The sequence below is a fragment of the Falco punctatus genome (assembly GCF_963210335.1).
Source record: "Falco punctatus genome assembly, chromosome: Z".
Classification (NCBI taxonomy): domain Eukaryota; kingdom Metazoa; phylum Chordata; class Aves; order Falconiformes; family Falconidae; genus Falco; species Falco punctatus.
In genome coordinates, this window is record NC_137586.1 from 61308795 (window position 1) to 61324785 (window position 15991).

A 15991-nucleotide genomic window follows, 5' to 3' on the forward strand; every position below is an offset into this window, starting at 1 on the left:
GGCTAGGAATAGATCCAGCTGCACCTAAACTCTGTGACAGTTCAGAAAGCAAAGGGGTCTACTATAAAACTCATGACTCAATGAGAGAATCTCCTTTACCCTTTCATAGCTTTGATCTTTATAACTGTTTCCAACTCTATTCTCACCCGATTTCAACTTGATTTATCTCTGTGCATCTATTCCATGTAGTATGTAATGAACCGAACCCTGACATTGCATCTTATGTCGTTGCATTTCCACATAGTTATATTAAACCTTTTTCACTTAAACTCTTCAGTGATGATTCTTTCAGCAACCTGACCTAACTACTCTTTTTGCAACAAGCTCTACTGGCAAGACAAAGCCGGCATTTAAAGGCAGAAGAAGACACCACCCCCCAAGCACACTGTGCGAGGCTGGAAGGGGCCGCAATGACGGGAAAGCACGAAGCAGTGGCAGACTCCTGCCACATGTGCGATATGAGCCCGGAATGGGCTGACGCTGGCTTAACTTTGTGTACAAAAGAGGGAAAGGCCGTGCGTCAGGCCAAGACCTGGTTGTGGGAGGCCTTGGTGGGCTTCTCAGGGCGGGAGGAGCTCAGAGAGCACCAGGCCCGCGGGGAAGGTGTTCAGCCGGTGTCAGGCACGGATTGCCTCGCTCGGCAGCGCTCTGGTGGGCTGAGGTGCCGCTGGCGATCGTGCCCGTTCCTCCTCAGCCGGGAGGTGCCAGCGCTTCAGGGGAGAGAGACCAAGGGGAGACAGGGAAGTGCAGGCAGGAGGAACGGCAGGGTTACACCAGGCGGACCCCGCTCTCTAAGCCCTGCCGCCTTGCCTGCCCGGTGGGGCAGTGAGAGTTCACCAGGGTAACGGGCCGGGGGCCGTGCTGGCAGACAGCTGCCCTGCATGCCAGGAGCGCACCAGGGCTCTCTCTCTTCCGCCCGCCAAAAATGTCAGGCCGGGCCCAGGGCTACGGAGAGAGCCTCCTCCCCTCCCCGGTCCGGCCCGCCGCAACGGCAGGGGGCGCACTCGCCCACCCTCGGCCGCCGTCCCACGCGGCGTCCTTCCCCGCTGACCCCACTGCCCAACCCTTTCCTCCTCGCGCCGGGCAGGAGAGGCTCTATTGGCCCAGCGGCTGCCGGCCCCGCCTTTTTCGCGGTCACGTGGCCTACGAGCCCGGCCATAGGGAGGCGTGGCTCCGTTCCGCAGCCGGAAGTGGTGGGGTGCGGACGCCGTTGTCGCCGGTGCCGGCCTGTGCGCGGCCCCCTCGCTCCGTCCCTCCCCCCAGCCCCCGCCTGCTTCCTGCCATGCACCCGCGGCGCCCCGAGGGCTTCGACGGCCTGGGCTACCGCGGGGGCGGCCGGGAGGAGCCGGGCCCCGGCGCCAGGCCCTTTGGCAGCGCTTCGGAGCTGGGCCACTGGGTGACCAGCCCGCCCGACATCCCCGGCAGCCGCAACCTGTACTGGGGGGAGAAGACGCCGCCGTACGGGGCGGGGACACCCCACGGGGCCACCGGCTTCAACGAGGAGCCCAACTTCGGGGCGGGCGGCCCCGGCGCCGGTAAGGGAGGGCCCGGCCTGGCCCGGCCCGGCGGGGGAGCCGGCTTCCGCCGTTCCGCCTGTCCCTCGCTTGTCTCCCGCTTGTCTCCCGCCACGTTCTCCCCGGGCGGCGCCGCGGCGGCCGGTTAGCGGGGACCCGCCGAGGCGGGCGAGGGCGGGCAGGTGGCGGCCGTGGGCTGTGCCGCGGCCTGGCCGCGCCCGTGCCAGCGCCGCTCGGGTCTGCCGGCGCTGATCGCCACCGCGTCGGTCCCGGAGGGGCGTTGCAGCCGCGGGCTGCCGATGCCGAAACGCCAGGAAAAAAGTTCGATAGAAGACAGAGAACCTGCGCCACCGCCTGTTGCGCTCCAGCACCCGCTTCACTGTGTAGCACCACATAGTTACACGCAAATACAATTGAGAGTGCCAGAAGGCACCCTGCAGATTCTAGTTAAGCAGCGTGTGGTCAGCTCCCCATTGCCCACGTAAGCCATACCCTGCAGAAATACTCAGTCTTCTGTAAGGGCAGGAAGTACCTTTGGATCTTAACAGTATGTTTTGTTACTTAGTGTTGATGTCTCAGACTTTGTGTCTTTTGGCAGCTTTATTGTTATGTTGACAAGGGGTGTGGTATGAGCTGCTGAATTAACTCCACCCTGCTTGCATGATGGTGAAGGAACCATGGAACTGGTAGAATTTGAGAAAGCAAGCATGCTCAAGTCTTTTCCAGTGATTGCTGGGAAACTGGGCAGAAACCCGCAGAAGCACAGTATTATTTTATATCTGTGAACCAGAGGTGAATTAAGAGAAACTTGATAACCAGGCTACTGAACATTGCCAGTAATTAAAAAGAAAGTTCTGGAGCAGTTTGTATACACTTAAGTAGCAAAGCTTTTTGAAAGACTAAAGTATTTAAAGTTTAGTTGTATTAATGGATGAGTCTTCTTTTTTTCCAACCCGTAGTGCAGTGGTTTTTTCAGGTCTTACAATGAGTGCAACCCTTAGCTGGACTTCCATCTGTGCAAGCACAACTTAAATATGCAAGCAGACACTTGAAGACTGCTGCCTTTTTTTGTTGGGTTTTTTTTTTTTTTTTTTGGTCTTATCTACTCATGGAGGGTATATTGATCCTGAATTTTGGAAAACTGACAAGGAGTTGCTGTATTACTGGGCACTAAGTCCAGGCTCTCCAAGTGGAGAGAGTCATATTTCTCTTAGGAGGGCTGCCATGTGTGTGTAGAGCTCCACAGAAGTTACTGGCGTTAACCATGCTTACAGCCTGCTTGCACCCTGTGGATTGTAGGGCTGAGCGTTATTTTTCAGTTGCCTTTACAGTTCTGATAATCTTCTTAAAATCTCTTCTGATGCTTCCCAATGTGTAAGTGTCTGTCTGGTAGCAGACAACAGAGAACTGAACCCATTACTGTGGTTGCGATTTTAACAGTTCTCTCGTAAATAGATTTTTGCAAAGGAGTGGAGGTAAACAGCTGACTTAAATGTCACATCGTCTAGATGTTTGTTACATCATCAGTGGTTTTGTGTGTTATTTGTCCCAAAGTTTGTCTCTTATTACTGGTGTTGTTTTTAAAATAATTTCACCTCAGATATCTAAATGTATGTTTCAGAGTTATTGCAAACTGTTATGCATGCTAACTTTTTCAGTGGTTGGTTTTAGATTTTTTTAGATCTTAAGATATACTCTGTTTTACTGTTCACTTTGTCTCTTTTGTTGTCCCTATAGCTGTTTGAGACAAAAATAATTTTATTTATAGAAGTATGTACAGAATCAAATGCAGTCCAAAGTGCAAATATTCCTGGGGGAATTACTTTTTATATCCTTTCTTGCAGGTTTGCCATAAACGTTCTGGTTTAGTGCTTGTGATTTTCTGAAGTACAATATAAAATTAAGCTTTTCAGATTGTCTTCATGTCATTTTCTTCTGCTTTGTGATTATCGCTGCTGTATAATCTGTTTCCATTTTTTTTCAGAACAGTTGAACAGATTTGCAGGCTTTGGTATTGGCCTCGCAAGGTAAGAGTTGTATAATAATTTTCAGTGACAATGAAGTAGTAAAGCTGTAGTTGTTTTATGATGCCTGTGTTGTGCCAGGGGAGGTTTAGATTGGATATTGGGGAAAAATCCTTCACCAGGATTGTTGACAGGCACAGGCTGCTCAGGAAAGTAGTTAAGTCACTATCCCTGGAACTATGTGTAGACATTGCATTTAGGGACGTGGTTTAGTGGTGGACATGCAAGTGCTAGGCTAACATTTAGGCTCAATGGGCTTTAAGGTCTTTCCTATGATTCTTTGCGCACTTTTGTGTTGTGTTTTTATGCTAGTAGACTTACACAGCTGACATGCCTTTAGAAACTGTCTACCTGAAATCCATGTAGGTTTCTATTATCTTTAACTGAAATGTTTCTCAAAATTACTTAATGGGCAGTGAATATAAGAAACACTTTTTTGTTACATTATGCCCAGGATATATCCATCCTATCAGAGCAGTCTGAAAATAACACCAGAAAACTGATCACATTTGCTGCTTTCAGTGTTTTTAGGTAATGTGAATGTTTCCTAAGAATGTGAAAATGTCTTCAAATACATTATCAAAGTATCCTGAAACAGTAATGTTGATTTAGCCAAGTGGTCCAATAACCATTTTAGTCTTTATTATGGTGACATTGATTATTGGTAGTATTTCTGAGAAAGTGATGGATTTTAACATGTTTCCGTATTTTCAGAGCTTAAATTGTCAAGTGTAAGGATCATGATAAGCTTAGGATTTTTTTGGTGGGATGCCTACTCAGTCACGCTCACCTGGTCAGGTTTTTCTCAGTCACTGCACTGATGCAACTTGGGAAATAGTGGGAGGTGGGTTTTTTTTGTCTTGAAAGCTTTAGGACTAAAAAACGTTTTACTGTTTGTTGACCTGAATGTGATACTTGTCAGAGAAAAATGCAGTTCTCTTCAGAACATGAGTACTTGTGTCACCCAGTTAGACCACTTGTGTCACCCAGTTAGACCAACATGGCAAGCTGTATCAGTTGAGGTTCTTACAGTGTATTTCTACTTAAAGAGGAGGGGCTTTTACTTGACCTGCAGCCTGTCCTGCTCCTTACGCCATTGTTATCACCCTTGATGCCCATCAGAATCTCTTTTAACCAGTTTGACTCACTAAAAACAGAAGACCAAGTCAATTGAAGAGCTGGATTATTTTTTGCCTTTTCAGTTAGGTTGATTTACCCGGGAGCTGACTGACTGTGAAAGCCAGCAGATGCCAGCTAACTGGATTAGAGAGGGAAGGGATAAAGAAGAACAACTAGGAATGACCATTTTGGGGAAGTAATGAACATGCTGATCTCCTTCAGGAGCAGAGAGATGTTAGCACGGCTCAGTCTTACTATATGCTTTGATTTAGTTATCAAAGTTTTCCACATCCTGAAGCACCATGGTCACTAAGACTAAAATGTGTGGTTTTGGGAAAGTGAGCTGATGAACATTGTATCACTGCTGAGAGAAATTCTCTCTGCTTCTGGATTTGTACCAGATTGAGTCAGAAATCTTGTAGGAAATGCTCAAAAGAAAAGGTTAGGTTTTGTGCGGTTAGTTGAGTTGGCTACCCGGATGGCTTAGTAGACAGTAGCTGGAATACAGGGGAAGTTTCACCTCTCTTGGTAGTGGCAAACTACTAATTAGTTAGTTATGAAGCTGCAGGCTCAGTACTTTTCTCTGCCAGTCAGTACTTAATTATCCAGAGTAAAATCCCCGTAAGAGACCTACCCCAGATGATCCTGTACATTGGTGGTCAAAGCTGTTACTTGGGATGCTTAGACAAAGCCTGGAGGTTTTGCTTTTCTAATCCGTATCTCAGGTTTGAACTGAGTACAGGTAAGTACACTGATCACTCAGGCACTTTGGAGATGAAGTTTCTCTGCGTGATTGTGACCAGGAATCCTACTTTAGAACTGAGAGAACTTTCCTGTGAAGGTTTGGTTGAAATAGCATTTCTGGGGGTGGAGGGAGTGTTGGTTTGGGGCAGTAGCATTCTCTGGTGAAAAAAAAATGTCAGCTGTTAGCACCGATCCTCTGGTCCCGCTAAGGCTTCATCTTGATTGATAGTGTGCTACACAGAATTAACATAAACCTGGAAACAAATAATTTCATAGTTCTGCCTCTGGCCTGTTTTGTTCCCTCATATTTTATGGAGGGAAGTTTTAAGAAATTTGGTATGTTGTTTCACCTATAAAAATACATACATGCGATATATATGTAAGTGGGCTTTCTTGTAGTGAATGTACATGTCAGGTTTTTTATTACTTTTTCTTTTATAGTATTGGCAGGCTATGAGGTAGCCATCCAAAATGCCTCGTTAATTCACTAGATAATGTATAGGTTTTTCAAATTCTGATCTAATGTTGTTAGAGAAAAGTAACAAGCCTTTTCTAATAAATTTGTGGTGGCTTCCCATGCTTTAAATACACTTTTCTTTTAAAGCCTATTTACAGAAAATGTGTTGGCCCATCCTTGCATTGTTCTACGTCGTCAGTGTCAGGTATGTCTTTTATATTACCTCTTCTAGTCAGAGCTCCTGTATACTGTGATGTTTCCGTGTTTTCATACTCTGTAGAGTATAAGAAAGCTTCACAGTTCCTAGGGAGACACTGCTATATTAACGTGTTTTCATTTGTATCATACACGTTTTCCATTCCAATATTTTAACTTACCTTGAACATTCTTACTCATTTTCGTTTGGGCAGTGGAAAATGAATTACAACAAGGGAGTGTCTTCAGAGCAACCCAGATCCTCATTTACAAGCAGGATGCTTTGTTTCCAATATTTTCTGGTATAACCTTGCTTTACCGATCATATTTTCAACATAAAAATACTTAAAAGTTGTGCCTGTTTCCCGAAATGTCAATGACCACTTACTCATATTTTGGTCACTTTAGCTGAACTTTACAGAAATAAAATCCTTATTTCGGAAGTACTTTTTCCTTTAGAGTTCTAACATCGGCAAACGTGTTTATAAAACTGCCATTATTTATATTTTTAACAGGTTAACTATCATGCTCGGAATTATCATCTCACTCCATTTACTATTGTGAATATTATGTACAGCATCAATAAGACACAGGTCAGTATTTGGTGTCAGGCTGTATCTGAGCAGTGGAGATGATAGCGCCTATGTGCCTTGACATCTTTAACTCTTTATGTAATTGGTGGTTAAGAACATGGCCATTGTAAGGGTTTGCTGTTTTTATAGTTGCAGAAATTTTTCAGGAAGATAATGATAAATATTTTTTTTTAAAGTAGTATTTAGTGGGGAAGACTTGCATATGTTAGAAAACAGAAAGTCCCTGAAACTATTTTTTTTTTAATTAGGATTCTAAAAAATAACTAATCCTCATATGGATTACTTATATGGATTATCCAAATGACTACTTACAAAGACAGTATTGTGTGAATTTTCCGTTTGCATGGGAATAGCAGTCCTGAAACTCAGATCAGAAGACAGTAAAAAAGATTTTCTGGATTTCTTATGGATATGCTTTAACATCTCAAGTTGTCCATAGAAAATGGTGTTAAGTTTATAGTACAGTGTTGACAGTGAGAGAGATGCCTGCAAAATTGTTGACAACTGCTTGGAATTATTGAAGAACAAAAAATTCTTTTCAGAGTTGAAGTTATTTTTCCCCTGAATTTGGTGACAGTGAAGTTCAGTAGTAGAATTGTAGCCCTTTGTGGTCTGAAATTGCTGAAATTTTATAAAAATTAGTGAGATTAAAAGAGTTTTGATTTTTATGTTGCCTAAATCAGAATATGTTCTGTATTTCAAAACACAGGGTCCAAGAGCTCTCTGGAAAGGAATGGGCAGCACTTTCATTGTTCAGGGCATATCCCTGGGAACAGAAGGCATTATCAGTGAATTCACACCTTTGCCAAGGTATCACAGCGGTTTTTTTACTGCTTCTAACAGTCAGACACTGAATAAGTGCTTTCAGCACAGCACTTGTAATTAGTCAATAGTGAGAGACTTTCTGGGAGCTTTGTGTGTTTGGTATGTCTGCCTACTGCTCTGAGTGTAGAAATAATGCAGCAAATTGGCTTTCAGTATAATCATACTATAATAAAACAATTCATAAATTTCTTTTTGTATTTTGGTTTGTAAGTCCGAAGTAAGAAGTCCTAGTTTCATTAATCTAAACACAGAAAACTTAACACAGCTAATGAGCCAGCACGGACATCCTGCTGAACATTTCACTGTCTTTGGTAGGTGAGAGAACAGAATGGCCTGCATTAGTAAATGAGAAGACATGGTAAATAAGAGTCTATGTGGCTGTCAGCTTTGTCTTCTGTCCTCCTTTACCAACAACTACATGTACCTTGTTCAGTATTCTCATAATGAAGCAATTAAAACTAAAAATGAGTGACTTCATTTAAAGAGATATTCGCCATTCTACTTCACTGTGCCTATCTTCAGCTATAGTAGTTTTTTATTTTGATTTGTGACTCTGACTACTTCTTATGCTGAACTTCTACGCCAGGATTGTGGTAAAACATTGTGATGTCTTTCTGCTTTGAGATACAAGTCTGATTAAGAATTTTTGTCTGGAGACTTTTTATCAGTGTTTTATTTTATAATGGTCCTGATCTAACAGTAAGGGCTGACAACTGTAATAATATATATTGTTAGTTTTGTTACAGATGTTTTAAGAGTAAGTGGGTTGTGTGAGAAAGTTTATTACGTAAAGTAACTAAAACTTACAGTGAAATGCAAGGAGACTGAGAATCAAAAGTTATGAAAAGATAGCAGACAGTTGCAGGGTGCACACTGAAGCACCAGTGAAACAATAAAAATTTATCTTGGAAAATATATTAGGGAGGCAGTCAAGTAGTTGGATTTAAGGCTCGCTATGTTTGAATGGACCAGTGGTTTGACGTTAATATTAGTTTCAGAAGAGACAAGTGCCTAGTTTTAATGTGTGGACAGACTACGTACTTGAGGGACATGGAAACTGACCTAGTTTTGAAGATAAGAAATGTAGGCAGGCTGAATCAAGCTACTATTATGATGCATGTGTGCATACTAATAAAAGTAAGTCTTTGCAGGTTCAGTCATTTGTCAAAACCATTAGCAAAAGCATTTCATGCTTACATTGTGTTGAGCGCGTATTTAAGCTTTTTGGTCTGCTGTCTGTCATACGTAACTGAAATTCCCAGGCATACACTTTCCTCCAGGTGCGACTTGTTCTTGTTTTTAAATACTCCTCTAGGAGATGCTTAAGCTCATGAGATGTGATACACTGCTTGTATTTTCACAGTTCTGATTTCTGTCCAGTGTGAGCAAGGAGATTTTTCTTGTGGGCCAGTTTTTCAGTAGCTGGAAAAGTAAGCTAGTGCTGCTGCCAAAAGAAGCGATCCTTTCTGCTGGTACCTGCTCATTCCTTCCTCAGTGATACCTTCATCCTTGTTCCAGTGCAGTATGTGAACAGTCACAAAGCAAACTAGACTGGGGAAGTGATCTGACTGAAATGGTTGTCTTGTATGTGCATCACCCCATGCAGTTTTCTACTGGGTACTCTCCCTTTTTAATGGTAGCATGCACACAGGGAGCTGAAAGTTATTGCTCATAGCAGCAGTGCCAGCAAATCTGATTTAAAAGCTTATTTAACTACTTTATCAAGCTCCAAAGGACGCAAGGAAGTGAGATGTCAATTCCAGTTCTGTATCATAATACCATAAAAGAATCCCAGTGTTTTAAGAGAGGAGCCCATAAATGCGTGTTAACAGCTTTGTTAACAGGCAAGTTGGTGTGGTTCTTAAACTCATTCCGTAATTGTTCTTCCACTTCAGCAATAGTTATAGCTAGTGGATTGACAGATTAGGCTTTCATGCATTAGTTTGGCTGCCTTCATTTTCCACATCTTTGAAGTATTACGGCTCAGTGGATGTGATGCAAGCGTCTGAAGTACATAATAGTAAATGATCTTCCCTTCCTCTTTAGTAGCTGACATGTATTTAGGAAAGTGATAGCTACTAGTAACACACAGTTCTTTAGAGTTTCCTTTCTTGGATTAGAGTTGTAACTACAGGCAGTGGGCGAGTGTGATTCCTGGACAAGAATTGAAGCTGAACACTTTATAGCTTGTTATTAAAAATGCATAATTTAGTGTGTCAAACATTTCAGACAAATATCTTTACCTCATGGGTACAGTATTTACCAAACGTATGCCAAACGTATACATTTGACATTTGAATGTTACGTTCAGCTAGGTGGGATTAAGTTTTCTGTCAAATGGAATGTAGTTTAACGTGTACGGTCCATATTTGACGTGTGTAAATAGAAAATACTACTTTAAGGGGATTTTATTGAAGTCACCTTTGTGTTAAACACACAGGCTTTCTTTTGTTGTACGAGAATATGCCAAAAGACTTGAGCTAAGTCTGTACAGAATTACTACACAGCTTTTAGTCTGACATACTGTACTTGGTTTGGTGTTGTCTAACTGTGTCAGAATGTGATTTAGGATTTCATGAATGAAACAACTGGGTGAGCATAACCTCAAAGAACAGAAAACACATGATCAAACTAAAATAATCTAATACTCTGTAAAAATGGCTTTAAGAGTTGGTATGTAAGGATGCAAAATACATGCAAAACACTAAAGCCACTAGTTACAGTGAGAGCTGCAGACACCTTTTTAATAATTTGAAAGGTTTTTTTGCTAGAATATCTAACAGGCCCAAATAACTTGTAAAAGTTAAGCATAATTTATGAAATGTGTTGCGGATGTCTTTCAATATGGGAAATCGTACAACATAAACTGATAGTAGAACACCAATATGAAAACTGCATGTTGACACCCATGGAAGAAATGCTTGAGAATAACGTGTTCTTATGCATATTAAGGTAAATACTTTTCTTTTTAGGGAGCTTTCACATAAATGGAACCTCAGGCAGATAGGTGGACACCTCCTACTCAAAGGGTAAGTATAACATGTTTTATTACCTTACATCTTATTTTCTAAACACTAACTACTAAATGTATATTAGCTTCATCTGCAGCTGTGGTTACTTGACAAGTTGCTAATAGTAATTTTAAATTTATTTTTTTTTTAAGAATCTTGATTATATACATCACTTTCACAGATTATTTTATTAGATCCATATGTTTGTATGGAACCTGAGTGATTTAAAAGATTAGATTCTTTTGGTAATTCCATTATTATATTTGGGAGACCTGAATAAGTCTGCTCACATAGAAATGGAATTTAACAGAACTTTAGACTGAAATTTATCTCAACTCGTGCATTTTAATAATTGAAGTTAGAGTTGTTAATTTTCTCTCAGGCTTGACTTGGTAGATAACTTGATAAACTTTCAGGTGCATATTTGGCTAGAATTATAGTATTGTCATTACCTTAATTCTTATCTTTTTCATTTCCACAGTTTAACACATGTCGTAGCAATGCCTTTTTATTCTGCGAGCCTGATTGAAACTGTACAGGTAACTTTACATGTATTTGCAACATTTTGAAACATAGTATTAGTCTCTTTATAGACTAGATTATGTGGAGAGCTGAGGCAGGCTTTGGATTCAGGTTTATGTTGGGATGGTTGTGTTTGTTTTGCTTGAGGCTGTATGACTTACTAACGGAGATAAAAATCATTTACCGTGATGGGCATATTAGTTGTACTATCTTAAGTCTAAATCTAGAATTAGAACATTTAATACAGATAGTTGGAATATATTGTCTATGATATAAAGGCAAGTTACATCTAGTTATAGCAGACAAACAGTAAATAAGTTTTTCCTCATGTGAAATCTTTTTGCTCTGCAAGTTGTTGCAGTGACCCTTTCCCTATAACTATAGAACTTTTCTAGGAAATCAGCTTTGTTTTGTTAAAAGAGTGAACTCTACTATTTCAGGACTCCTTTCATTCAGTTAGGTTTTTGCTTTTAAATTTTCATTTAGCTTTTCCTTAACCATATCAATAAATATCTGGACCGGTCACTTAGGATACTGCTTAACTTGTTCTATAACTGTACAGAGTAACCCATAGTATTGCAGACTGCCTTTCAGTGAGTTGTTGTATCTCTTTCTCCAGAAAGAGACAGGATTTAGCTATGCAGCAGTGGTCCAGGGTAATTCTTCCAGCGATCACTGTATAACGAATTGCTCGTAATTAACACGATGGTATCTTTGTGCAGCTAATGGAACACACTGTAAAGTGATCTTTCATGTGGAGGGTGGTGCAGGATAGTCACTGTCATGTCATTCAGTCATCAAAACAGTAATTTTCATTCATAGCATAGGCAAGTTGTAAGTATGGTCAAAACTGATTTAGATGCAGCTGTCTAAACCTACAGTTCAGCTGCTGGTGTATGTCTACAAAATGACGCTTTTTCTATGGAGAAGAGGCAGACAAGACTTCTACAGTTCTTAGTTTCAGCATGAACTTTAGAGGCTGGTACTCTTAAAGGACAGGATTCTGCTCTGTGCAGAGAATCCAAATTTAAAGGAGCCAGAAGGTACTGGGAAGAGGCTGTTCTGTCTGATCTGGCCACATTATGAATTAACAGGACAGGTGAGATTAAGTGTGTATGCATGGAGGCATGCTGATAGAATCCCAGTAACAAACTCACATTCTCTAAAGTTACTCTGTATGTAAGAAGCCCTATTTTTCTCTCCTGTTGAATTATTTTGAAAGTAATTTTCCATAAATCCAGCCTGAGTGGATCTATGAGTCTGTGGAAACCTTGGGAAGGTTGAAGCGGCCTCATGCTGGGAAGGTGACCTAGGAAACTTTTCTGTGTCCTGGGAAGCATCTTTACCCTGAGCATGCCATAATCCTGCAACTAGAAACAAGTAGAACACTGTTCATGTTTCTTGGTTCATAGCAGGCAACAGAATAAAATGCTATGTTCAGGTATCTTACTGCTTATATTGTTGTCTGAAAGGATGTTATCTATGTTGTTGGACATGAGGAACATAATTAACAATAAATGATAAAAGAGAGCATGACTTAGAGCCTGTCTTCTGTTTGCAAAATAAGTAATAAAGTTTCTTTGCTAGAAAGCAGCTTAATAGGAAAACAATCAAAAAGACAAAACGGCATCTCCCCCAAACTTTTGGACAGGTGATCTATAAGGCATTGCTTATGAAAATAATTCCACTGAGATCTGAGGGCTTTAGGCTTAGTAGATTCAGCTGTGTGCAGGTATTTTACTAAACAGGTGTATATATGCTGTATAAAATATATTCTTCAGTTCCTGGAAACATCATGAGCTTTCTTACTAGAAACACAACGGAGGTAAATGACAGAATTTGTGAAGGTTTTATTTGTACTGTGTTAATCAGTGCAGGGTGGCAACTTAGCTTACCAGGTTTACATTAAGCTGCAAGAGGACAATGACCAATAATGAACTATAAAAGTTATAAAGTTTTAGAAGTTATAAAGATAGTGGGATTTGTAACTAACAGTTTTATATTAACTTTGATTGTCTTAATTCTGATAAATATTAATGTTCAACAGTATTAGTTTTACACGGTTCTCCAAGTAAATATATTTCATCAAAATAACTGTAAATAGTAGAAATTTTTAGCTGTCACATTACTGGTTTTGTCTTTAACGTTCCAAACCACATGGTGGCGTGTTTGACAAAAGCAAGCACGGTTTTGAAGTAATGATCCGGGGGAAAAGACGGTTCAGTGGGGGTTATGATGCTTACTTAACTTGTACTTAAAGTCTGTAACTACATTATATTCTGAAGTGTTTGAATTAGTTTCTCCTCTGCACAGACTGACCATGAAGGCTTTGTAGGCTGTTAGTCTTTCCCCAGAGTACTGGGGAATGGTTTTGTGGTTTATCCTGGCATGAGGTCAGCAGACAGCCAACATGAACTTGGAGACTTGTGCATTGAAAAGAACTCTCAAGTCCTGAATTTTGGATGTAACAGTGATGATAAAACACTGAGTTTGTGTAAGCAGTGGAAGGGGAAGTAGTATCTTTAGCTTAAACCTGTGGTCATAGGTGGAGTATAATGGAGTAAATGATTACTAAGTGAATTCTTTATTTTCACTACATGAACAAAATAATTATCTTATTTCTAAAGAGGCAGCATGGGTAAATAGTGCTATTTTAGATGGAATTAATGGAATGGAAATGTTCAGAGGTGACTATTAAACTGATACGAAAAATGATCTTTCAACTCCGCTTCAATTATTGAAATATTTATTATGCAAATTTAAGTTCAAAGGTGAGAGTTATAATCCTTAAGGAAAAGGACTTTTAAATTAGATAAATAGTTAAGCATTTTGCTCCAGAAGTGGGCATTTTCAGTACATGACTGTTTTGCAGACTGATACTTCCAGCCATAGGCTGAGAATTTACTTTCTTTGGTAGCAACACAAATAACTGGAATGTAGATTAAACAAAGACTCTTCAAGATGGGCTCATTTTTTAGAAGGAGTTTACTTGAATGCTATCAAGAGTGTTAGAGCAAAGAATTTGTATCAGTATAGCCATGCAGATACAATAGCATGCAAATGTTTAACTCTCTTAAAAAGTTCAGTAGCGATGAAGTGTGGAAGTGGATGTCAGCATGGTTATGAAACGGGCAGCACAAGCGTAACTATTCCTTTGTGCTTGTAGAGCGAAATAATTCGAGATAATCCTGGCATCCTGGACTGTGTGAAAGAAGGCATCGGCAGAGTGGTAGGCATGGGAGTACCCCACAGCAAGCGTCTCCTTCCTCTGATGGTCTTGACTCTTCCAACTGCTCTACATGGAGTTCTTCACTATGTCATCAGTTCCATCGTCCAGAAGCTTGTTTTGTTTGTTCTAAAAAAGGATGATTCCCACAACCTTCCAGCTGAGAGCTCTACTTCTGTGCAGAGCATGCTGGATGCATATTTTCCAGAACTTATTGCTAGCTTTGCTGCTAGCCTTTGTGCTGATGTCATGCTTTACCCACTGGAGACAGTTTTACACCGCCTTCATATTCAGGGGACACGCACAATAATTGACAATACCGACCTTGGCTATGAAGTGCTTCCGATCAATACTCAGTATGAGGGAATGAGAGACTGCATAAATACTATAAAACGAGAAGAAGGGATGCTAGGGTTTTATAAAGGATTTGGAGCTGTTATAGTGCAGTATACTTTGCATGTGGCAGTTTTACAGCTTACCAAAATCATTTACTCAACACTGCTTCAAAATGTTTCCTAATCTGTTCAGCTGTGGATTTAGCACAGTGAACATGATTGACCTACTAACCTAATTATTGTTTAAAATGGCTTAGGAAAATGAAGTTCTAAGAATCCGCACCGGATTCTCCTTACGCTGTAAAAGAACTTCTTTTAAAAATGGGGATATAGATTCCTAAGTGTAATTAATAAAAAGTACTGTTTAAATTTAAAATTACAGGCACAAATTGAGTATTTACTGTGCAGTCATACAGAAGAGAGTTGGATTTCAGATGTGGTTGGAGTGAGGATTTACCTTTCCTCTGACTTAAAGAACGGGTATGAATTCTTAGTATCTGCTTTGTGAACATCACATATGATATTTAATTTCGACTGGTAGCCAGTTGAAAGGAATTTTCATGAGCTGTAAGAACTTGCAAGTGGGAGACTGATAGGTTTACTGGTCTTTTCAAATCGTTTTGAAATTCACAGTTAATGAAGCTGTGAGCAAAATAGAAACTGTAAAAGTAACTGAAATAGACATAAATGTCATAGTTTACAGGTAACACAGATTTCTTTGCTGCAGTGTAGCAGAAGATGACAAAGAGGAATCTTTTGCTTTGTACAAAATAAAAAGTTTGGGGAATGCAAATTTGGCTGTCTTGCAGTTTGTTTGCAAGGCTTACAGTAATTAAAGTGTGAATAAAGCAATTAGAAACTGATGTGTGCATGTGTAAGTGCCATTTTTAGCCATCTTTCTACTCATAACTTCAGGGTTTAATTTTATTCTGCTACTTTGTGTAAGAGTAGAATAATCTTACAATGTGTGTAGTATCAGTGTTCAAAGTGTATAGAAAGCATAAAAAACCCGACTGTTTCTAGAGTTTCTCTTGTTAGATGAGAGATATGTACACAGCTATCTACTTACTGTTTAGTACTGATGTCCTTCACTTAAAGTCTGCTGAATTAGATATTTTGTGGAGCACAGTAAAGTCTGTGTATGTGCAAGTAAACTACTGAAATGTACCATCTTTTTCCTCTTCCCCTAGTAAATCAAGACTTTCAGTCTGAAAGTGAGTTCTTATCATTCTGAACAACTTAGTCCTCCTTGGTTTGATCCACTAAATATGAAAGTTGGCGGGGGAGGGGGAGGCAGGCGGGCGGGGAGTGGGTGGTCGTGATATTTAGCAAATAAAACAAGCATGTGGAGAATCACTTTTAAATTATATGAGAGGCTACTGCCTTCTTCACATTTCCATGTCACAAGTCTATCTTTGAATACTGT

At 40.5% G+C, this 15991-nt stretch overlaps 1 protein-coding gene across 1 annotated transcript; it reads left to right on the plus strand.

Annotated features, from left to right (window-relative positions):
• The first annotated feature begins 1124 nt into the window (after nucleotides 1–1124).
• Nucleotides 1125–15732, plus strand: SLC25A46 (solute carrier family 25 member 46). The gene is made up of 8 exons (XM_080371236.1): nucleotides 1125–1535; nucleotides 3499–3541; nucleotides 6006–6063; nucleotides 6569–6646; nucleotides 7356–7456; nucleotides 10444–10500; nucleotides 10964–11021; nucleotides 14171–15732. The coding sequence occupies exons 1-8, from the start codon at nucleotides 1283–1285 to the stop codon at nucleotides 14747–14749; spliced, it is 1227 nt and encodes a 408-aa protein (XP_080227362.1). The 5' UTR covers nucleotides 1125–1282; the 3' UTR covers nucleotides 14750–15732.
• Nucleotides 15733–15991: the final 259 nt, after the last annotated feature.

Bases quoted from the DNA above. Each gene is read 5' to 3' on its own strand.
- SLC25A46 (XM_080371236.1), top strand. From the start codon at position 1,283: ATGCACCCGCGGCGCCCCGAGGGCTTCGACGGCCTGGGCTACCGCGGG. The intron at 6,647-7,355 runs GTCAGTATTTGG...TTCAAAACACAG, and splicing joins ACAGCATCAATAAGACACAG to GGTCCAAGAGCTCTCTGGAA. The intron at 7,457-10,443 runs GTATCACAGCGG...TTTTCTTTTTAG, and splicing joins GAATTCACACCTTTGCCAAG to GGAGCTTTCACATAAATGGA.